We start from the raw sequence: 15,761 nt of genomic DNA on the forward strand, positions 1-15,761 counted from the left end.
GTGTGATAATTTAATAATTTAAAAATTATCACACGCTCTCTAATGACGCGAACTTGGGCTGCCTGTGAATTTACACGTCAGTTTTGAACATCGCCAACGAGATTTCAGAGTTCAAGTAGAAATTCCCCTAGTTTATTGACGGTATAAAGCTAAGCTTTACATTACAGCATTAAGTATTTCAAGAATAACAATTGCTTCCCAAGTATTTTGAATTTTCTTTTTCTGTTAATGCGTCTTTTTCGGAAAGATTTCCAGAGAAATGTTCAACGTTCCATTCACATGTCGGACATTACAAAGAGAAATTCGAATGCTCATTTCATTCTCGGAAATACTGGTCACGCGTGACGTGAATTGACTGTAATTGCTGACTCACTGAGAACAATTCTCCCCTATCACAATACAATGGCCGACAGGTTTTCTTTGCAGAAAATTAAGTTGCTTACACTGTTACAAGAATCCTCCAGATACAACTGTTATCTACAGTTCAGATAACTGGTGATTTTAAGAAGCATTAGTTCGCTTTAATTTGAAATACAAGTGAAATCAGATAAGTAGAAGGTCTTGGTGTTAGAGTGTCACTCAGTATTTTGACCATACGGTGCAACTAAACAATGGCAGTGAATATTCAAAATCATTGGTAATGTAGCCTTTGGGAATATACCAAAATAAAAGATTCTTTTAATACAGAAAACACATGCCCAAGCAAAAGCTAATCCTTGTTCTTTTTGTGCATAGTAGACTGGTATGGGATAAAATCACATCAAAACGTTTCAAAGTTGTCACAAACAGTGTTCCAGATAATTTGCAAAGTCAGAAAGTCGATGAAGAAGTTTGAGGGGTCAATAGAGCTGGTTCTCTCCAAATCTTCCCACGTCCACCAATCAGTTTGTCGGGTCAGAAAGTAAGCTTTCTCAGGTTTTGTCCTGAGACTCCTGTTATCTGGAACACTACACAAAATAAAAGATACAACTCAAAGTAGCAGAAAAATAACAAACACGTGCACCCTTGGTGTATTGCAATTCACCTCGTACCTCTAACTGTCCTTTCTCTGTGGTCATTTCACATAAGGGAAGTTGCAATGGCAAGAGAACCAGAACAGGGCGTGGCAGTGTAGGTGGGTACGTGGACCCCTTGCAATAGATGCACCTAAAAGATAATAATCAACCAACAGCCTTCATTTATATACGTTACATGAAAGAGAAGCAGTTTACAGAGCTGATGTTGCCGTGTTCCTAAAAAATTAGGAAACTTGGGCATTGGCAACGGCAACGACAACGCCGCAAAACAATATGTTTAATGAAAAAAACAACCGCTCTGCGCGTGCGTTTTAAATTTTGGTACATTTCTGTACCGTCCTCTGCAAAACAAGAACGTGAAATGACCAAATTCAAGGTTTCGTGAAGAACATGAACACAACGGTGATTTTTAACTCGTGAATGCGCGTAGCGCAATGAACGAGTTTTCGCGATAGGTGACTTTTGACTTGGTCGGTCGGTCGGTCGGTTTTGTCGTTAACTTTCGGGCATGCGCAGTGAATGAGTTTTAAATTCAATTAGTGGAAAAAAAAACGCGAACATTTATTGTTCACGGCGCATCAGGAAATTCTTATTCAATATGTAGAGAATAATTTGACGATCATTCAGTGCAAGAATGGAGATTTTTCGTTCAATCTGAGCAAAGTTACAAGTTTTTTTTAGTTTTTCAGAAAGTCCGGGGTCGTAAACTCAATATGTGAAAAAAAAAACGTGAAAATTTTTTTTCACGACGCGTCAAAATTCTCTCATTCATTCTGTAGAGAATAATTTGACAATCATTTTAGTGTAAGAATTGAGATTTTGCGTTGAATCTGAGCAAAGTTATAGGTTTTTTCGTTTTTTTCTACAAAGTGCGGTTTCTTTTAAGAATTAGAAATAATTTAATTTAGAAATAATTTAATTAAAAAATAATTTAATTTGTTAGTTTTCACGCGAAAGTGGAACGTGCCATGTCACGCATCATTGACGTCGTAAACAAAATTATGCAAATGAACACTTTTAGATCTTGTCAGCTTTCATAGAGGTTTCAAAGGGAAAAAATGTTTCATTTCCGAAATTTACAACTGGTAATTTATGGGAAAGCAAAAGGACGCGGTCGATAAATAATTCTTATTTAGCAAGAGCTTGTCATACTTCATTATTTTTACTTGACGATTGTGTGGACTGAACTCCAAAGGAAAAATTTCACGCATTTATGTCGGGCATGAAATGTAATGCGATACTTTGTTGAACATATTTCCCTTTGTGAGATCGGCTTGCCCTACAGTAATTTTGTAATTTTAATTCCCAAAAAAACTTCACTTGCCGGGCAAGTGATGATCAGAATCCACTAGCCCGATCGCAAAATCCAGTATCGGGGACATGAATTTGCATGACGTAGCTGCACATGGCGTGCTTCTATGAACTTTGAAAAAAAAAAGACACGTGAATTTTTTTTTTAATCGGCGCATCAAAATAATCTTATTAAATCTGTAGAGAACAGTTTGACAATCATTTTTAACTCGTGAATGCGCGTAGCGCAATGAACGAGTTATAGCAATAGCTGACTGTTGACTTGGTCGGTCGGTCGGTCGGTCGGTCGGTTTTGTCGTTAACTTTCGGGCGTGCGCAGTGAATGAGTTTTAAATTCAATTAGTGGAAAAAACACGCGAACATTTATTGTTCACGACGCATCAGGAAATTCTTATTCAATATGTAGAGAATAATTTGACGATCGTTCAGTGCAAGAATGGAGATTTTTCGTTCAATCTGAGCAAAGTTGCAAGTTTTTTTAGTTTTTCAGAAAGTCCGGGGTCGTAAACTCAATTAGTGAAAAAAAAAAAACGTGAAAATTTTTTTCACGACGCGTCAGAATTCTCTCATTCATTCTGTAGAGAATAATTTGACAATCATTTTAGTGTAAGAATGGAGATTTTTCGTTGAATCTGAGCAAAGTTATAGGTTTTTTTTGTTTTTTCTACAAAGTGCGGTTTCTCTTAAGAATTAAAAATAATTTAATTTAGAAATAATTTAATTAAAAAATAATTTAATTTGTCAGTTTTCACGCGAAAGCGGAACGTGCCATGTCACGCATCATTGACGTCGTAAACAAAATTATGCAAATTTCTGGTGAAATGAACACTTTAAGATCTTGTCAGCTTTCGTAGAGGTTTCAAAGGGAAAAAATGTTTCATTTTCGAAATTTACAACTGGTAATTTATGGGAAAGCAAACGGACGCGGTCGATAAATAATTCTTATTTAGCAAGAGCTTGTCATAGTTCATTATTTTTACTGGATGATTACGTGGACTGAACTCCAAAGGAAAAATTTCACGCATTTATGTCGGGCATGAAATGTAATGCGATACTTTGTTGAACAGATTTCCCTTTGTGAGATCGGCTTGCCCTACAGTAATTTTGTAATTTAAATTCCCAAAAAAACCTCACTTGCCCATCGGGCAAGTGATGGTTAGAATCCACTAGCCCGATCGCAAAATCCAGTAGCCCTGGACTATCGGGGACACGAATTTGCATGACGTAGCTGCACATGGCGTGCTTCTATGAACTTTGAATCAGAAAAAACACGTGATTTTTTTTTAATCGGCGCATCAGAATACACGAGTACAATAATGGTTATTTTTCGTTACATAATCGGGCAAAGATATAGTTTCTTTTAGCTTTCAAGGAAGTTTCCGTAGCCGTCTAAATTTCAATTACTATGTGTCATCTGCATTCACGAGTTGGCTCACAGGAGCCTTTGATTATAGTACAAGAATGGTTATTTTTCGTTACATAATCGGGCAAAGATATAATTTCTTTTAGCTTTCAAGGAAGTTTCCGTAGCCGTCTAAATTTCAATTACTATGTGTCATCTGCATTCACGAGTTGGCTCACAGGAGCCTTTGATTTATTCTCTTTCTTCACTTGACCACTACTCCTACCAATTTGGTTCCTGGTAGTCTGCCGTTTCTGTAGAAGTTGAATGAGTTGAAACAATGGCGAGTTAGCACAAATGAAATAGAGTTTTCAAGTGACGCTTCGTTGGCGTTGCCGACGTCGTTGCTTACGTTCCCAATTATTGAAGCTATTTACACCGTTAATATTGGAGTAAAAATAACACTGAAAAAAATAATAGAAAACAGATTATCAGGTTTGAATCAAATCAGCTTTGTTACGCGACTGTATGGACACCTTAGGGACCACTATCGTCAGGACCTTTTTAAAAAAAAAATTTCCTAGTTCTAAGTAACCTGTTTAAAGTAGAAGTGATCAGTGTAACTCACCTTATTTGCTGACTTTTCTCATCCAAACCAACAACCCAGTAATTGTCTGACTTATTTTTCATCTGAAATAAATTAATAATGATGAACAGTTTCATGTTTGCTTCCTTTAAAAACATAATTCTAGGTACATGTATCAGGTAAGTAAGTGGAAAGCACTTCCTTCCATCATGAGGACATACTCACCCAACAAAGTACATTTTTGTTCAAAAGTCATTGATGTATAAAGAAACAGTTTGTGCATAACATGATTAGATGTGGTTCTTATTCTGAGTTCTTCACTGGCAAAAGCCAGGCATGACATTCCCTTAAGGGCGGTGCCTAAATTTGTTACTGCGCATACGTTCTCCGCATCTGAAGATACTCGAATTTCCTATAGGTGCTGCTTACTAAAACAGGGATATTTTTGCGCGGTTTAAAACTAGGCAGTAAAAGTAGACCTCAGCAAGTGCTCTTGGTATGCAAATAACCATGCATTTTTCAGAGATCACAAAGCTTCAATTTGGAAACAAACGCCATACATTGCTTTGTATTTTACGGCTTTTTAGAATAATTGTTGCTTAAAAATCTCTAAAATATGCGTGGTTACCCACAATTTTCTTTTTGAATTCAAATAGTCCTTCCTAAGATCTTCTTTTCCCGCATAGTCATAAACCGCGCAAAAATACTTCGGTATCAGTAGGCACCGCCCTTGACAGGTACACACATGATACTGATCACAGTTCAACGTTGAACCAATCTTGAAATGCCAGTGCGATTTTAAACGCACTTATCAAATAGCAATTTCTAACCATAGGCCAAGTGAACAAATTTCTACTTAAAATCACCCCAAAAAATTAAAATTACACTTGTATCTTGCCATCGCTTCGTGTATCGGAAGGAAAAGTGCGAGTGAAGTTTTCGTTTTGCTCGTTACACTTTTTGAGGAACCAGTCGAGCGAGAAGCTCATTATTTTCTCGAAATCGGAAGATTCGATCCTCAACACGATTCTCAATTATTGAACTTGGATCCTCAATACTCGATTCTTGCGAGTTTCAAAGATGAAAGGATTGAGTCGACGATCGAGACTGTCAACTTACATTTAAGTATCATTGTAGCTACAAAGCACCCATTTCACTTACGTTGCTTTTAGTAACACAAACAGGAGACCATATAGCAGTGCCAAAAGAGCGTGACAGTATCCTTACAACACCTGCTGAATCAACAGTGATTGGCGTCCCTTCCTCGGAGAACCTTGAAAACAAAACAAACAGTATCAACGTCTACAGTTTAACCGGGAGAATCGCTGTATTCAGGTGCACTCGGATTTTGCTTTTCCGAGTATGTCTGTGTCACTTACTGAATATGCATCATTCTCATTTATTCACCAGGCTTGAAATATTCGTCACATTTATTCCATTCAGTGTGCATATGCCACACATGACATTCCAATCCTAGCAGTATGCAGGATTTGTCTCATGAACCTAGTTTAATGGCCTTAGCTCCCACGAGTCTCCCGTAGCTCAGTGGTAGAGCATCCGAACTAGTAATCGAAGGCCTTAGGTTCGACTCCTGATAAGAGCACTCGGATTTTGTTTTTCCGAGTATGCCTGTGTCTCTTACTAAATAATGCATCATTCTCATTTAGGTGCATGTTTCAAACTTACCAGATTAAGGCTAAACAACAAAAAACACATGCACAAGATATATATAGCTATTGTATGGTACAACATCCAGTACAAGCACATCTACAAGCAGGGTCAATTCTACAAAATGGCCAATGGGCCAACTTCTGTAATTTTAGGGGTCCCTTTTTCAAGAAAGGGGGCCCCAAAAGATATTTGAAGTCTATTTAGAAGCAACTCAAAATATGAACACAGAACACGGAAAAGAGAAAGGCAATTGCCAGACAGTGAAGGGTTATAAATTTCGAAGTAAAGAGCTGCGTTCGTACTAATCTTATCGTCAGTGATGCCTTCGAAAACTTTGTTTCAGTTAATGAGGACTTATCACTGCACGCAATTCTGTGCGTCCCATTTGCCGCGCCAACGTAAATCTTACACATGTATGTGGCATTTTTTTTCCGAATTGTGGAAATCCCGTAAAACCGCGCTCTAGAATAAACCCTGAAAAGCACTATTAGCATTATCCTATCATAGCTCAAGGAAAGAAAAGAAATATAATCCTTTTTCTTCTTTTCTTGTATACTTGCTCTTAAACATGTGCTTGCATCATAGAAGAGCTTCCGGGCGATCAGGACAACGCATATATAACCACGAGAACAAGTACAGAAAACGGTGTCCACAAATATAGAATTGTTTCATACAAAGTGATTTGACATGTCACCTCTTTCTTGTGCTTATTACTGTGTAAAAAAGCCTTGTTTGTGCTTACACTTCCACTGAATACGATACGTTTATGTTTATGCTTCTTCTTTTAGTAATTGTAAACATTGTGAAAACTTTTCCGTACGTTTAGAGTTCTAAAATTGTGTATTAAACTCTCATTCGTTTTAAAATTGTTGCTATATTAGCTAATTGTTTATTTTATTGAAATGTGTTTACTTTAAATAGTGTCCACAATTAGTTCGTAGTAGCTAGATACTCTGACACTTAAAAAAAACCGGCCGTCCGTCCGTCCATTCCACAAAATCAGTACAACGTAAAATTAAGGCAACATGTTTCTTATCATGACAGCCATTTTGTTGGTCAAGCAATAATTAGCCAAAAGTTCAACTCGTGTAACTCGCATTCTCATAGTTCAAGCCTACAAAATCTTAATATTTCCAAATGCTTTTCTTTTTTGTCTGGAACTGCAATGAAGTTTTGAGGGTTAACTCCTTAAGTAAACACATCCAGCCCCCTCCACAACACAGACGTCAAAAAAGCCTGACACATACAAGTGACATACGAGCTTCCCAAAAATATCTTTCTGAACCTTACCCAAGCCATGCCAGTGTTGACTTCTCACTTAACGTCACCCTTTCCTCCGTGATGAGGTTCTGCCTCAGATCCAGGAATTTGACTGCCAAAGCTTGTTCACCAGGCAGAGGGTTATCCAGGTGAAACACGACCATCAGTTGATTCTTGTAACCCGACATACACACCACTGGACCGGGAAGGCTGAAGATATGGCGCTGCACACCGCCAATGGTAAACACACGTAAGAACCGCTTGTTGGTTGCTACTGCGGCAAAAGAGCTGCCAACAGCCACTGCCTACAGGATAACAATACAGAAAATGGTACGGAAATTTAGCAACAGTTTCATTTGGTAGATTCATACTAGTTATACAGTGCTTTTGAGTGGTATACCGTGAAATGTCCCACGAGTGACTTGATTTTTCTCAGTAAACACACGAGCCTATACAAAGAAAAATCAAGTCACGAGTGGGATATTTCACGCTTTGCATAACTATAATTTATTCCATGCCACTCATTGAATAAACACAAAACGTCACTCTTTATTGCTTTACCAGCAAATACAATCAGTGAAAAAATATTCAACAGATTGGCAACGGTTCTTGAAAGTACATAATTTTGATAAAAACAATTAAAAATATGAATAGGTACTGCTCATTTAATGTATAAAAGCCTTTACAGGCCGCGAGGAACGCCGGGATAGTTTCGTGGAATACTACCCGTTGCATACGGCAGAATATGCAACGGGTTTCTAGCTCTCTGATTGGCTGTATTCTCTATGGCATGGGATAAATACATGTATGCACGATGCTCCTGGCTTATGAATGTTAGTGGCTAACTCTATCTTTTTTTAAAACAAATAACTGTGAAAAATAGCTCAAATTACCACACACATTGCAATTACATGTATGTTTGGTTTATCAACAGAGTTGATAACTAAAGATAAATTGTCCTTTGCAAAGAGATTCGAGTGCTGACGTTCGTTTCTACTCCTCACCGACGCAGCACCACAGTTTCTTTAGAAACCAACCCCTTTATTCATTTGTAACGAATGTAGTTTGTCACTGAGAACCTCCTCAAATATAGGTTTTGTCACTCCGCATGAATTCTTGATCTAACATCCTTCACAAGTATTACGGAATTATACTTAGTAATAATCAAAGAATAGGCCTTATCACAGTTTTCGACGCCATTTTGAAGAGTAGGCAAACAGGCTTGAAATAACAGTGTTTATAAGGAAATCCGATGTCAAATAATTTTCATAAAACATCGCGTCTGAAAAATTCATGAATTGGAAACTTTTGGCACTAGTAAAAGGAGTTTCAGAAAAAAATTGGAGGGATGTAGCTGTGCCAGAAAGCGTCCAGTCGTGTTTTGAACTTTCCATACATTTCCCTGTATTTTTTTCCCGCGAACTATTTTTAGTAGCGGTCACGGCTGTTTCGCTTTACAGACAAATGTATGGAAAGTTCAAAACACGACTGGACGCTTTCTGGCACAGCTACATCCCTCGAATTTTTTTCTTAAACTCCTTTTCCTTGTGCCAAAAGTATCCAATTCATGAATTTTTCAGAAGTGATGTTTTATGAGAATTATTTGACATCGGATTTCCATACAAACACTGTTATTTCAAGCCTGTTTGCCTACCCGTCAATATGGCGTCGAAAACCGTGATAAGACCTATAGGGAGTGCGTTCGTTCGATCCCAGGGTCTCTCTCCTTTGCTAAGTTGGTGATGATGTCATCCGCCCCTGCAAAATCTGCGGGGGATGCCAGATACGCGTATTCAATCAACGTTGTCCCATACAATCTTGACTCCAATCTGTATTAGGAAATACGCATGTATAGAAATACTTCCCAATGGTATGAACGTTTGCCTGGATAATGACGTTAATGGTCACATCAAAACTTTGACACGGTGAGGTCTAATTCTTCTCTTTATTGTGTAATGTTTTTACCAAGGACAACTGCACATTTTTCTAATTACAAGAATAAGAACACATACTTGAATGGATTCTTCTGATGGCATTTCCACTGTCCATTCTTTAGAATTATCCCAACTTCCAAAATGGATGCAGACTAGCTTGCTGTAAAGTAATGTAACACAACCTTACGTTTGACTGTAGGCAAAATTATTGTAATGGGATTTTCGAAGGTTCAAAGCAGTGTTTTGACTTTTTAAAAAAGATTTTAACCTCAACGATAGAAACATTGGAGTTGGTATTTGGTTTTCCTCCAGCTATAAACCTAATTCCAAAATGGCTACCATTTTAATTTGCTTTTGTTTGCATTCAAATAAGCCCTTCTTGCCTCGTTCAAAGTAAAATATTCTTTTGATTTTTGTGCTTAAGAACGAGGTAAGATGGGCTTATTTGAATGCGAACAAAAGGATATTTTAAAAAATGGAAGCCATTTTGGAATAAGGTTTGTGAGAGGTGTAAGTTTCAGAAAAACTATCCTTTTTAAAGGATTTAAAAAGGATAAAAAGGATTTTAAAGGATTTAAAAATCTGAGCCTCTGAGTTTGGGCATTTTACTAAGCATTACACATACTTTTTTCTTCATTTTTATAAAATAACAACTTGAGTTTACCTTGGCAAATCGTCTTGGGCTTTGCAAGCTAACAACAAAGCAGTTGAAGACAAGGCAGCCATAGAATGATTCAAATGATTTGTCAGATGCAGGGGATGGTGAGTGCTTGTGTCGTGAAATTCCACTTCAATTGACGATATTTCATCCTCTGTATGGCAGCGCACAATTCCAACTGAATTCCATACCTAGAAAAGAGCACTTTTAATTTTACCATAACTCAATCATTTGGGGTTCACTGGAAAGCTACAACATGAAAAATTAATTGAGGTCTGCTTGAAAAGCAGTGCTTATTGTTTCGGACATGTTATAACAACCCTGCCTCCACCCTCCCTTACAGTTTAATACAGTTTCAAGCCAGGTCAGTGCTTTTCACAACTTTCCTGAACTTTGTGCAAGTAATTGAAGGGTTTTGGGGCAAGAGAGGTATGAACTGTGCATTTTTGGGTCTTTTTTTTTTTCTTTTCGTCCAAAAGCACCTGACTTTTTGCATGTGGGTTCTTTGTTGTTCACAGAACATTGTTCAGGATTTTTCCTGCTGGTTTCCCCTTTGTCGTTGTTGTTGTTTTTTTTTTTTTAAGAGAAAACGAGGCCAAAATATCGAGTTGGCATTCTTTGAAAAACAGTAATACAGAAGAGAAACCAACCACCCAAAAAAATCATTTGTTTACTACACAATAGATGCAACAAAGGGGCACATACTTTCACCATAACGTTTAGTCCTTGTTTCGCTGATTTTTACTGGAGGCCCCTGAGAGAGTAATAGGATTACATACCATAAACCTGTGCATAAGATGGGCTGGAGTTGAGCTTGGTTGGAATACTGGCTGGAGTACTGGAACAAATGGAGTGTGGATCACTTCCTGGAATATAATAATACATTGGCTTGTTAAGTCAGTGAAAGTTTTCTGAAAGTTTTTTTCAAACAAGTTTATGTCCAAATGTTAGAGCTTTAATGATTTCAAACTTGACGTAGCCTTACAATTAAATGTGAGAAGAAAGAAAGGATTTCACTTTAACTAAAAAAAACAAAAACAAATGGCACAATGCAACACAATCATCTCTACAGGCCCTGTAAGTTCTAGGAATAAACCACCGGTGTTGACTTATGGTGACAAAATTTTTAGACTGGTACTGAAAAAGACTAATGAGGAATCAGTTCACAATCATTAGCAGTAACTATTTTTACTAGTTAATAAATGTACATAGAGAATAAGTGTATCATTCAGTGAGTGACATGTGCAGGCAAAGAAATCCGAGTGCTCCTATCAGGAGTCGAACCTAAGACCTAGTCTTAGACTAGAATACTAGTTTAGATGCTCTACCACTGAGCTACAGGAGACTTGTAGGAGTTAAGGTCATTAAACTAATTTCATGGAACAAACATCCTGCATACTGTTAGGATTTCAATGTCAATGTGTGGCATATGTGCAATGAAATAAATGTGATGGTATTAATTGTGAGCCCAATTAAAGAATAAATGTAGATTGTTTAAAAGACAATAACATCATTTACATGTAGTAGAAAATGAATAATGGAATAATGGAGCCTAACGTTGCACCATCCTGCCACCACTTAACTAGACATACATAACTTTAGTTGTTAAATTAAGTTTGAATGTCATCTGAACCAAGGTTTATAGAATTGCTGTGTGATATTTCCAGGCTACTGATTTGCTGAAACCCGAGTGACTAGATTAGGCAGGGCTTATTCCAGAGCTGCAGTATTGCAGAATAACAGCACCACAAAAAAGATATAAAGATACTGTATATAATTATTGGTACATAAAATATTGACCGGTGCATCAACCAAGATGCACAAATCTTATTTGTCCTCAAGGCCCTCCCTTTAGCCCCAATGTACTGCACACCTTATTCAGCTAAAGCTAGGCGTAATTTGGGCTTCAAGAGGCACACTGAATGCAAAATGTGATCATATACCTTCTTAGGAGCCTGTGCTGCAGACACTTCACTGCCTGTATCACCATCAACATCACCTTCACCAAAGTCCAACGGAGCAGCTAAGGCGGCCTTTAGTTTGCGAATGTCTGAAAAACAAGAAAACTTTGAAGTCTGTCTACACAAACAGGGACCAAAAGGTTAGGTGCAGGGTGTTCCTCTCTGGATGATTAACCTGCTGAAAGAAAGTTCTACGTGTGTTCTACCTTTGAATTCATCATAGTCATCATCATCCTCAGCCTCCTCTTCTATCCAAGCATTGGACTTCCTTTGTTTTTTCTTCCCAATGATTAGCTGCTCGTCATCGCTGTCGCCATCCATTGCTGTGGCCAATAAACTATCATCCATTGAGTGGTCGGCAGATGCAACATTACCAGAGCTTTTCCCCTATTAAGTAACAAGTAAGTTCAATGTCACATCTACAGAATGTGCATGATATTCTGTCTACTTTCGCATAGCCATTCCTCCCACCCACCCCCCCCCCCCCCCACGCCCTGCCCTCAAAATACATTCCAAATGGAGGGATGTCATTGATACATGAGTACAATGTAGCTTGTAACTCTCGGTCGTATGACATCATTACAATGTATCTTGCATGAAGTGTGATAATTGTTATTAAAAATAATTAGAATATTCATTTGAAGAACTACAACATGCTATTTTAAAATGAATGTCTACTCTTGTCATGTTTTGGTAGTTATGGTGATATTGCTAATATTACATTTACCACCTTTGCAAGCAAGAAACCATTCAAAATAATTTATTACCAAAGGTTAACACACATATAAAACGTTACAAGACAACTAACTTGACTTACGTCATCTTTAGGTATGACATTTTCACATACACCGAACTGACCCTGTAATGAAAAAAAGCAAATGTTAACCTCCCAACGTAACACTGGAGATGAAGAGATAGAGAGACATTTCAAAAGTTGCATTTTGCACCTTTTATTGGGTGTAGCCGTGGGTAGCATGACAGGTTGGTGGGTTAAGGTTGGCTTGGTCTCTGCACTGCAAAGTTGTTTCCACAGACAAGAAACTTTGCTCCACAATAGGGAGCTTAAGCACAGATGTTTGTGAACCACAGCTGGATACCGGAAGTCAATTTTTTTCCATTTTGGAGCATTTTTGATGCCATCACGTTTGTAACATCAAGCCACAGACGTCCAACAAGAGCTTTTCCCATCCGTCATGAGGAGCAAAAATGTGCCAAAAAAGGAAACATTCCACTTCCGATTGCTATCTGTGGCTTGTGAACTTCTGTGCTTAAGCTCCCTAACGTCTTTCTTTACCAAGCTGTGCAAGCATTACCAATGATAAACTGCTACTGGATAATCCTCAGATGGACTCAGATCCCATCCAGAGGGAGTAGTAATACTCCTAGTGGCTTTGTGCTATGCAAATAAGCTCCACTTGTGTGGGCCTCCCTCAAAGTGTGACTTACATGTAACAATCACAACAGAAAACAAGAGAAAGAAATAATTAATCTGCTTTAGTCTGTGTCACAAAAAAAATTACAGAAGTGAATGGAAAATTGGTTGTAAGAATAAAAATCATGCAAAGATTTAAGACTTAAAATGAAGGCTATAACAATGATTAGACCTTAAGACAGAATGAACACCTGTGTTACAAGTTCCAATCCATGGCAAGAACTTTTGATTGAGTGAAGAATAAATTATACCAACCTGATTATCAGTGTAAGCAAATTCTTTGTTTCCTTTAGGATTCCATGCTAAACCACAGATGGTCTGCTTACTCTCATGGTTTATCCTGACAAGCAAAATTGAAAACCAAGGCTCAATAATTATTTTATACAGTTCCGTGTAAGTACTTAATTACAGCGCGAGGTTCCTTAGACAAGAAACTTTGTTTCTACATTGCCTCTCTTCACCCAGGTACATGTATGTAGATGGGTACTGATGACATACTGCTGGAGGTAACCCTGTGATGGACTAGCATCCTATCCAGGAGGAGTAGCAAGACTCCTAGTTGCTTCATGCTACAGAAACCGGGTTAAGATCCAGCTGTGGGCCACTTAGGCTCACAATGCAACTTGACCTTTTCTTAAGTAACCCTCTAATTAACCCAGGCACATGGTTGGCTTCCTTGGTGACTATGTTGGGCATGTTCTGAAGGTCTGTGGTCTCCCTCTGTAATCATAGTTTCTTTGGACAAGAAACTGGGCTACAATGCATGCACCTGTACACATACAACATTGTCTCTCTATGCCCAGGTAAATACTGGCAACCTACATGATTGTACTACTCACAGTAACCCTGAAATGAATCAGCGTCCCACCTGAGTGGGAAGGGGGATATGGTAGCAATGTTCCTGATTCCTTCACGCTACAGAATGCCATGCATATGTGGGTCAGTTGTGGCTTATCATAATTGGCTTCATATGTACCAAACATTATGTAACAGGGTGAAAGCATTTAGAAGTACCATAATGTTCAATACAAACAGTTTGGAAGATTTCTGTGAATTCAGTTTAATTTCCAGCTGCAATTAAATAATTTTTCCATGATTATACATTGTGGCATATTAAAGGAACACAAGTACAACCTTGAAGTAAGCTAGTAGTTTAGGAGACTTCAAAAGATTAATAAAACTAGGAATAAACTCTGAAAAGATTTAAATTTATTTTAATTTGTTACCCCTCATTTCTATGAAAATGTTCTTCACAAGTTTACCGTGAAATGAATGCACAGATAACAATATTATTGAGTATAATCCACAAAGAATTTTGCCCGTTTGTAGATGTAATATCTTTCACACACCTTTCTATCACCATTTGAGAAGACAGCTTCCAGATAAACATTTCCCCATTGATACTGGCTGATGCAACATAATTATCACATGGTGACCAAGAAACAATTGACACTAACTGAAAAAGAAGGATTTTCAATTCATCCAACACAATAAATTATGAGAGAAAAGCTGAGAAAGAGAAGTGAAGGAAGCAAATAGAAGGATGGAAAAAGGGGGAGGGAAGGAAGGAAGAAGAGAATAAATGAGGGAACTAGAAAGGAAAAAAAGTGGAGAAGAAGAGAGGGGAGAAGAAGGAAGGAAGGAAGGAAGGAAGGAAGGAAGGAAGGAAGGAAGGAAGGAAGGAAGGAAGGAAGGAAGGAAGGAAGGAAGGAAGGAAGGAAGGAAGGAAGGAAGGAAGGAAGGAAGGAAGGAAGGAAGGAAGGAAGGAAGCAGACAGGTAGAGAAGGAAGCTTGCACAATTAGGGATGTATAGATGAATGGCTGAAGAAAGCATAGGAAGGAGGGAAGGGTGTGAGAAGAAAGAAGAGGAAACTTTATTTTGATGTATTCAAAGTTTAAACGTGTACCTCACTGTGGCCATCTTTGTCCAGGTTAAAAACATTTTCCCAGCTGTCCCGTTCATAGATCTAGAAATAGACAACACAATAACAGGGATCTGTCTCGTGGAATTGCAATTCTTGTTTGAGGGCACGTCAAACATTAATCTCATGAACCAGCACCTACATCAGGATTATAAATTAGTAAGAATAGTCTGTAATCTGCAAATATCACACACTGATTCTCATTTTCTCATCTAGACTAAATGGTTTCAACTTAAGAAAGATGGCATTAAGACAGCTACTGATTTGTCCACTTAAGAAATTTATAAAGGCACAACTGAACCGATGAAGGTGGTACCCAAAACAAATGTGTGAATATCAATTATAAAATTAATTTATAATGTCAAACAGTATTATATAAAGTTTTAATTATAAAATTACCTTCACTGCTTGGTCCACTGGAACGGCTATATACTGAAATGTAAAGAAAAAGAAGGGATATAAAACACATTAAGCAATATTTTAACAGACTGCTGAATGTTAAAAATATCGCAGATCAATATTCGCAGATGAGGACACTAACTACATGTACATGTATCTGCCAACATTATGTCAAAATGAATCCAAAAAGACGTCTCTGAATTGCCAAAGGGTCCATTTGGAGCCATAATCACCAATCACAAATAGATTTGTTGTTGTAACCACTGAAC

General features: G+C 37.8%; 1 protein-coding gene across 1 annotated transcript in view; it reads right to left on the reverse strand.

Annotated features, from left to right (window-relative positions):
- Positions 1–15,761, reverse strand: part of LOC146453735 (WD repeat and HMG-box DNA-binding protein 1-like) — a 33,514-nt gene that overhangs the window by 6,850 nt on the left and 10,903 nt on the right. Inside the window, exons 9-22 of the mRNA XM_085096274.1 lie at positions 15,493–15,525; positions 15,079–15,138; positions 14,521–14,627; positions 13,427–13,511; positions 12,557–12,598; positions 11,946–12,126; positions 11,722–11,828; positions 10,558–10,644; positions 9,785–9,969; positions 9,199–9,280; positions 7,217–7,491; positions 5,417–5,528; positions 4,298–4,359; positions 1,032–1,146 (exon numbers count right to left, since the gene is read on the reverse strand). Of these exons, the coding sequence (XP_084952400.1) occupies positions 1,032–1,146; positions 4,298–4,359; positions 5,417–5,528; positions 7,217–7,491; positions 9,199–9,280; positions 9,785–9,969; positions 10,558–10,644; positions 11,722–11,828; positions 11,946–12,126; positions 12,557–12,598; positions 13,427–13,511; positions 14,521–14,627; positions 15,079–15,138; positions 15,493–15,525 (1,533 nt within the window). The remainder of the gene's footprint in view (positions 1–1,031; positions 1,147–4,297; positions 4,360–5,416; positions 5,529–7,216; positions 7,492–9,198; positions 9,281–9,784; positions 9,970–10,557; positions 10,645–11,721; positions 11,829–11,945; positions 12,127–12,556; positions 12,599–13,426; positions 13,512–14,520; positions 14,628–15,078; positions 15,139–15,492; positions 15,526–15,761) is intronic.

This window comes from Pavona decussata, unplaced genomic scaffold, assembly GCF_977016875.1.
Source record: "Pavona decussata unplaced genomic scaffold, jaPavDecu1.1 SCAFFOLD_324, whole genome shotgun sequence".
In the NCBI taxonomy this organism is placed as follows: domain Eukaryota; kingdom Metazoa; phylum Cnidaria; class Anthozoa; order Scleractinia; family Agariciidae; genus Pavona; species Pavona decussata.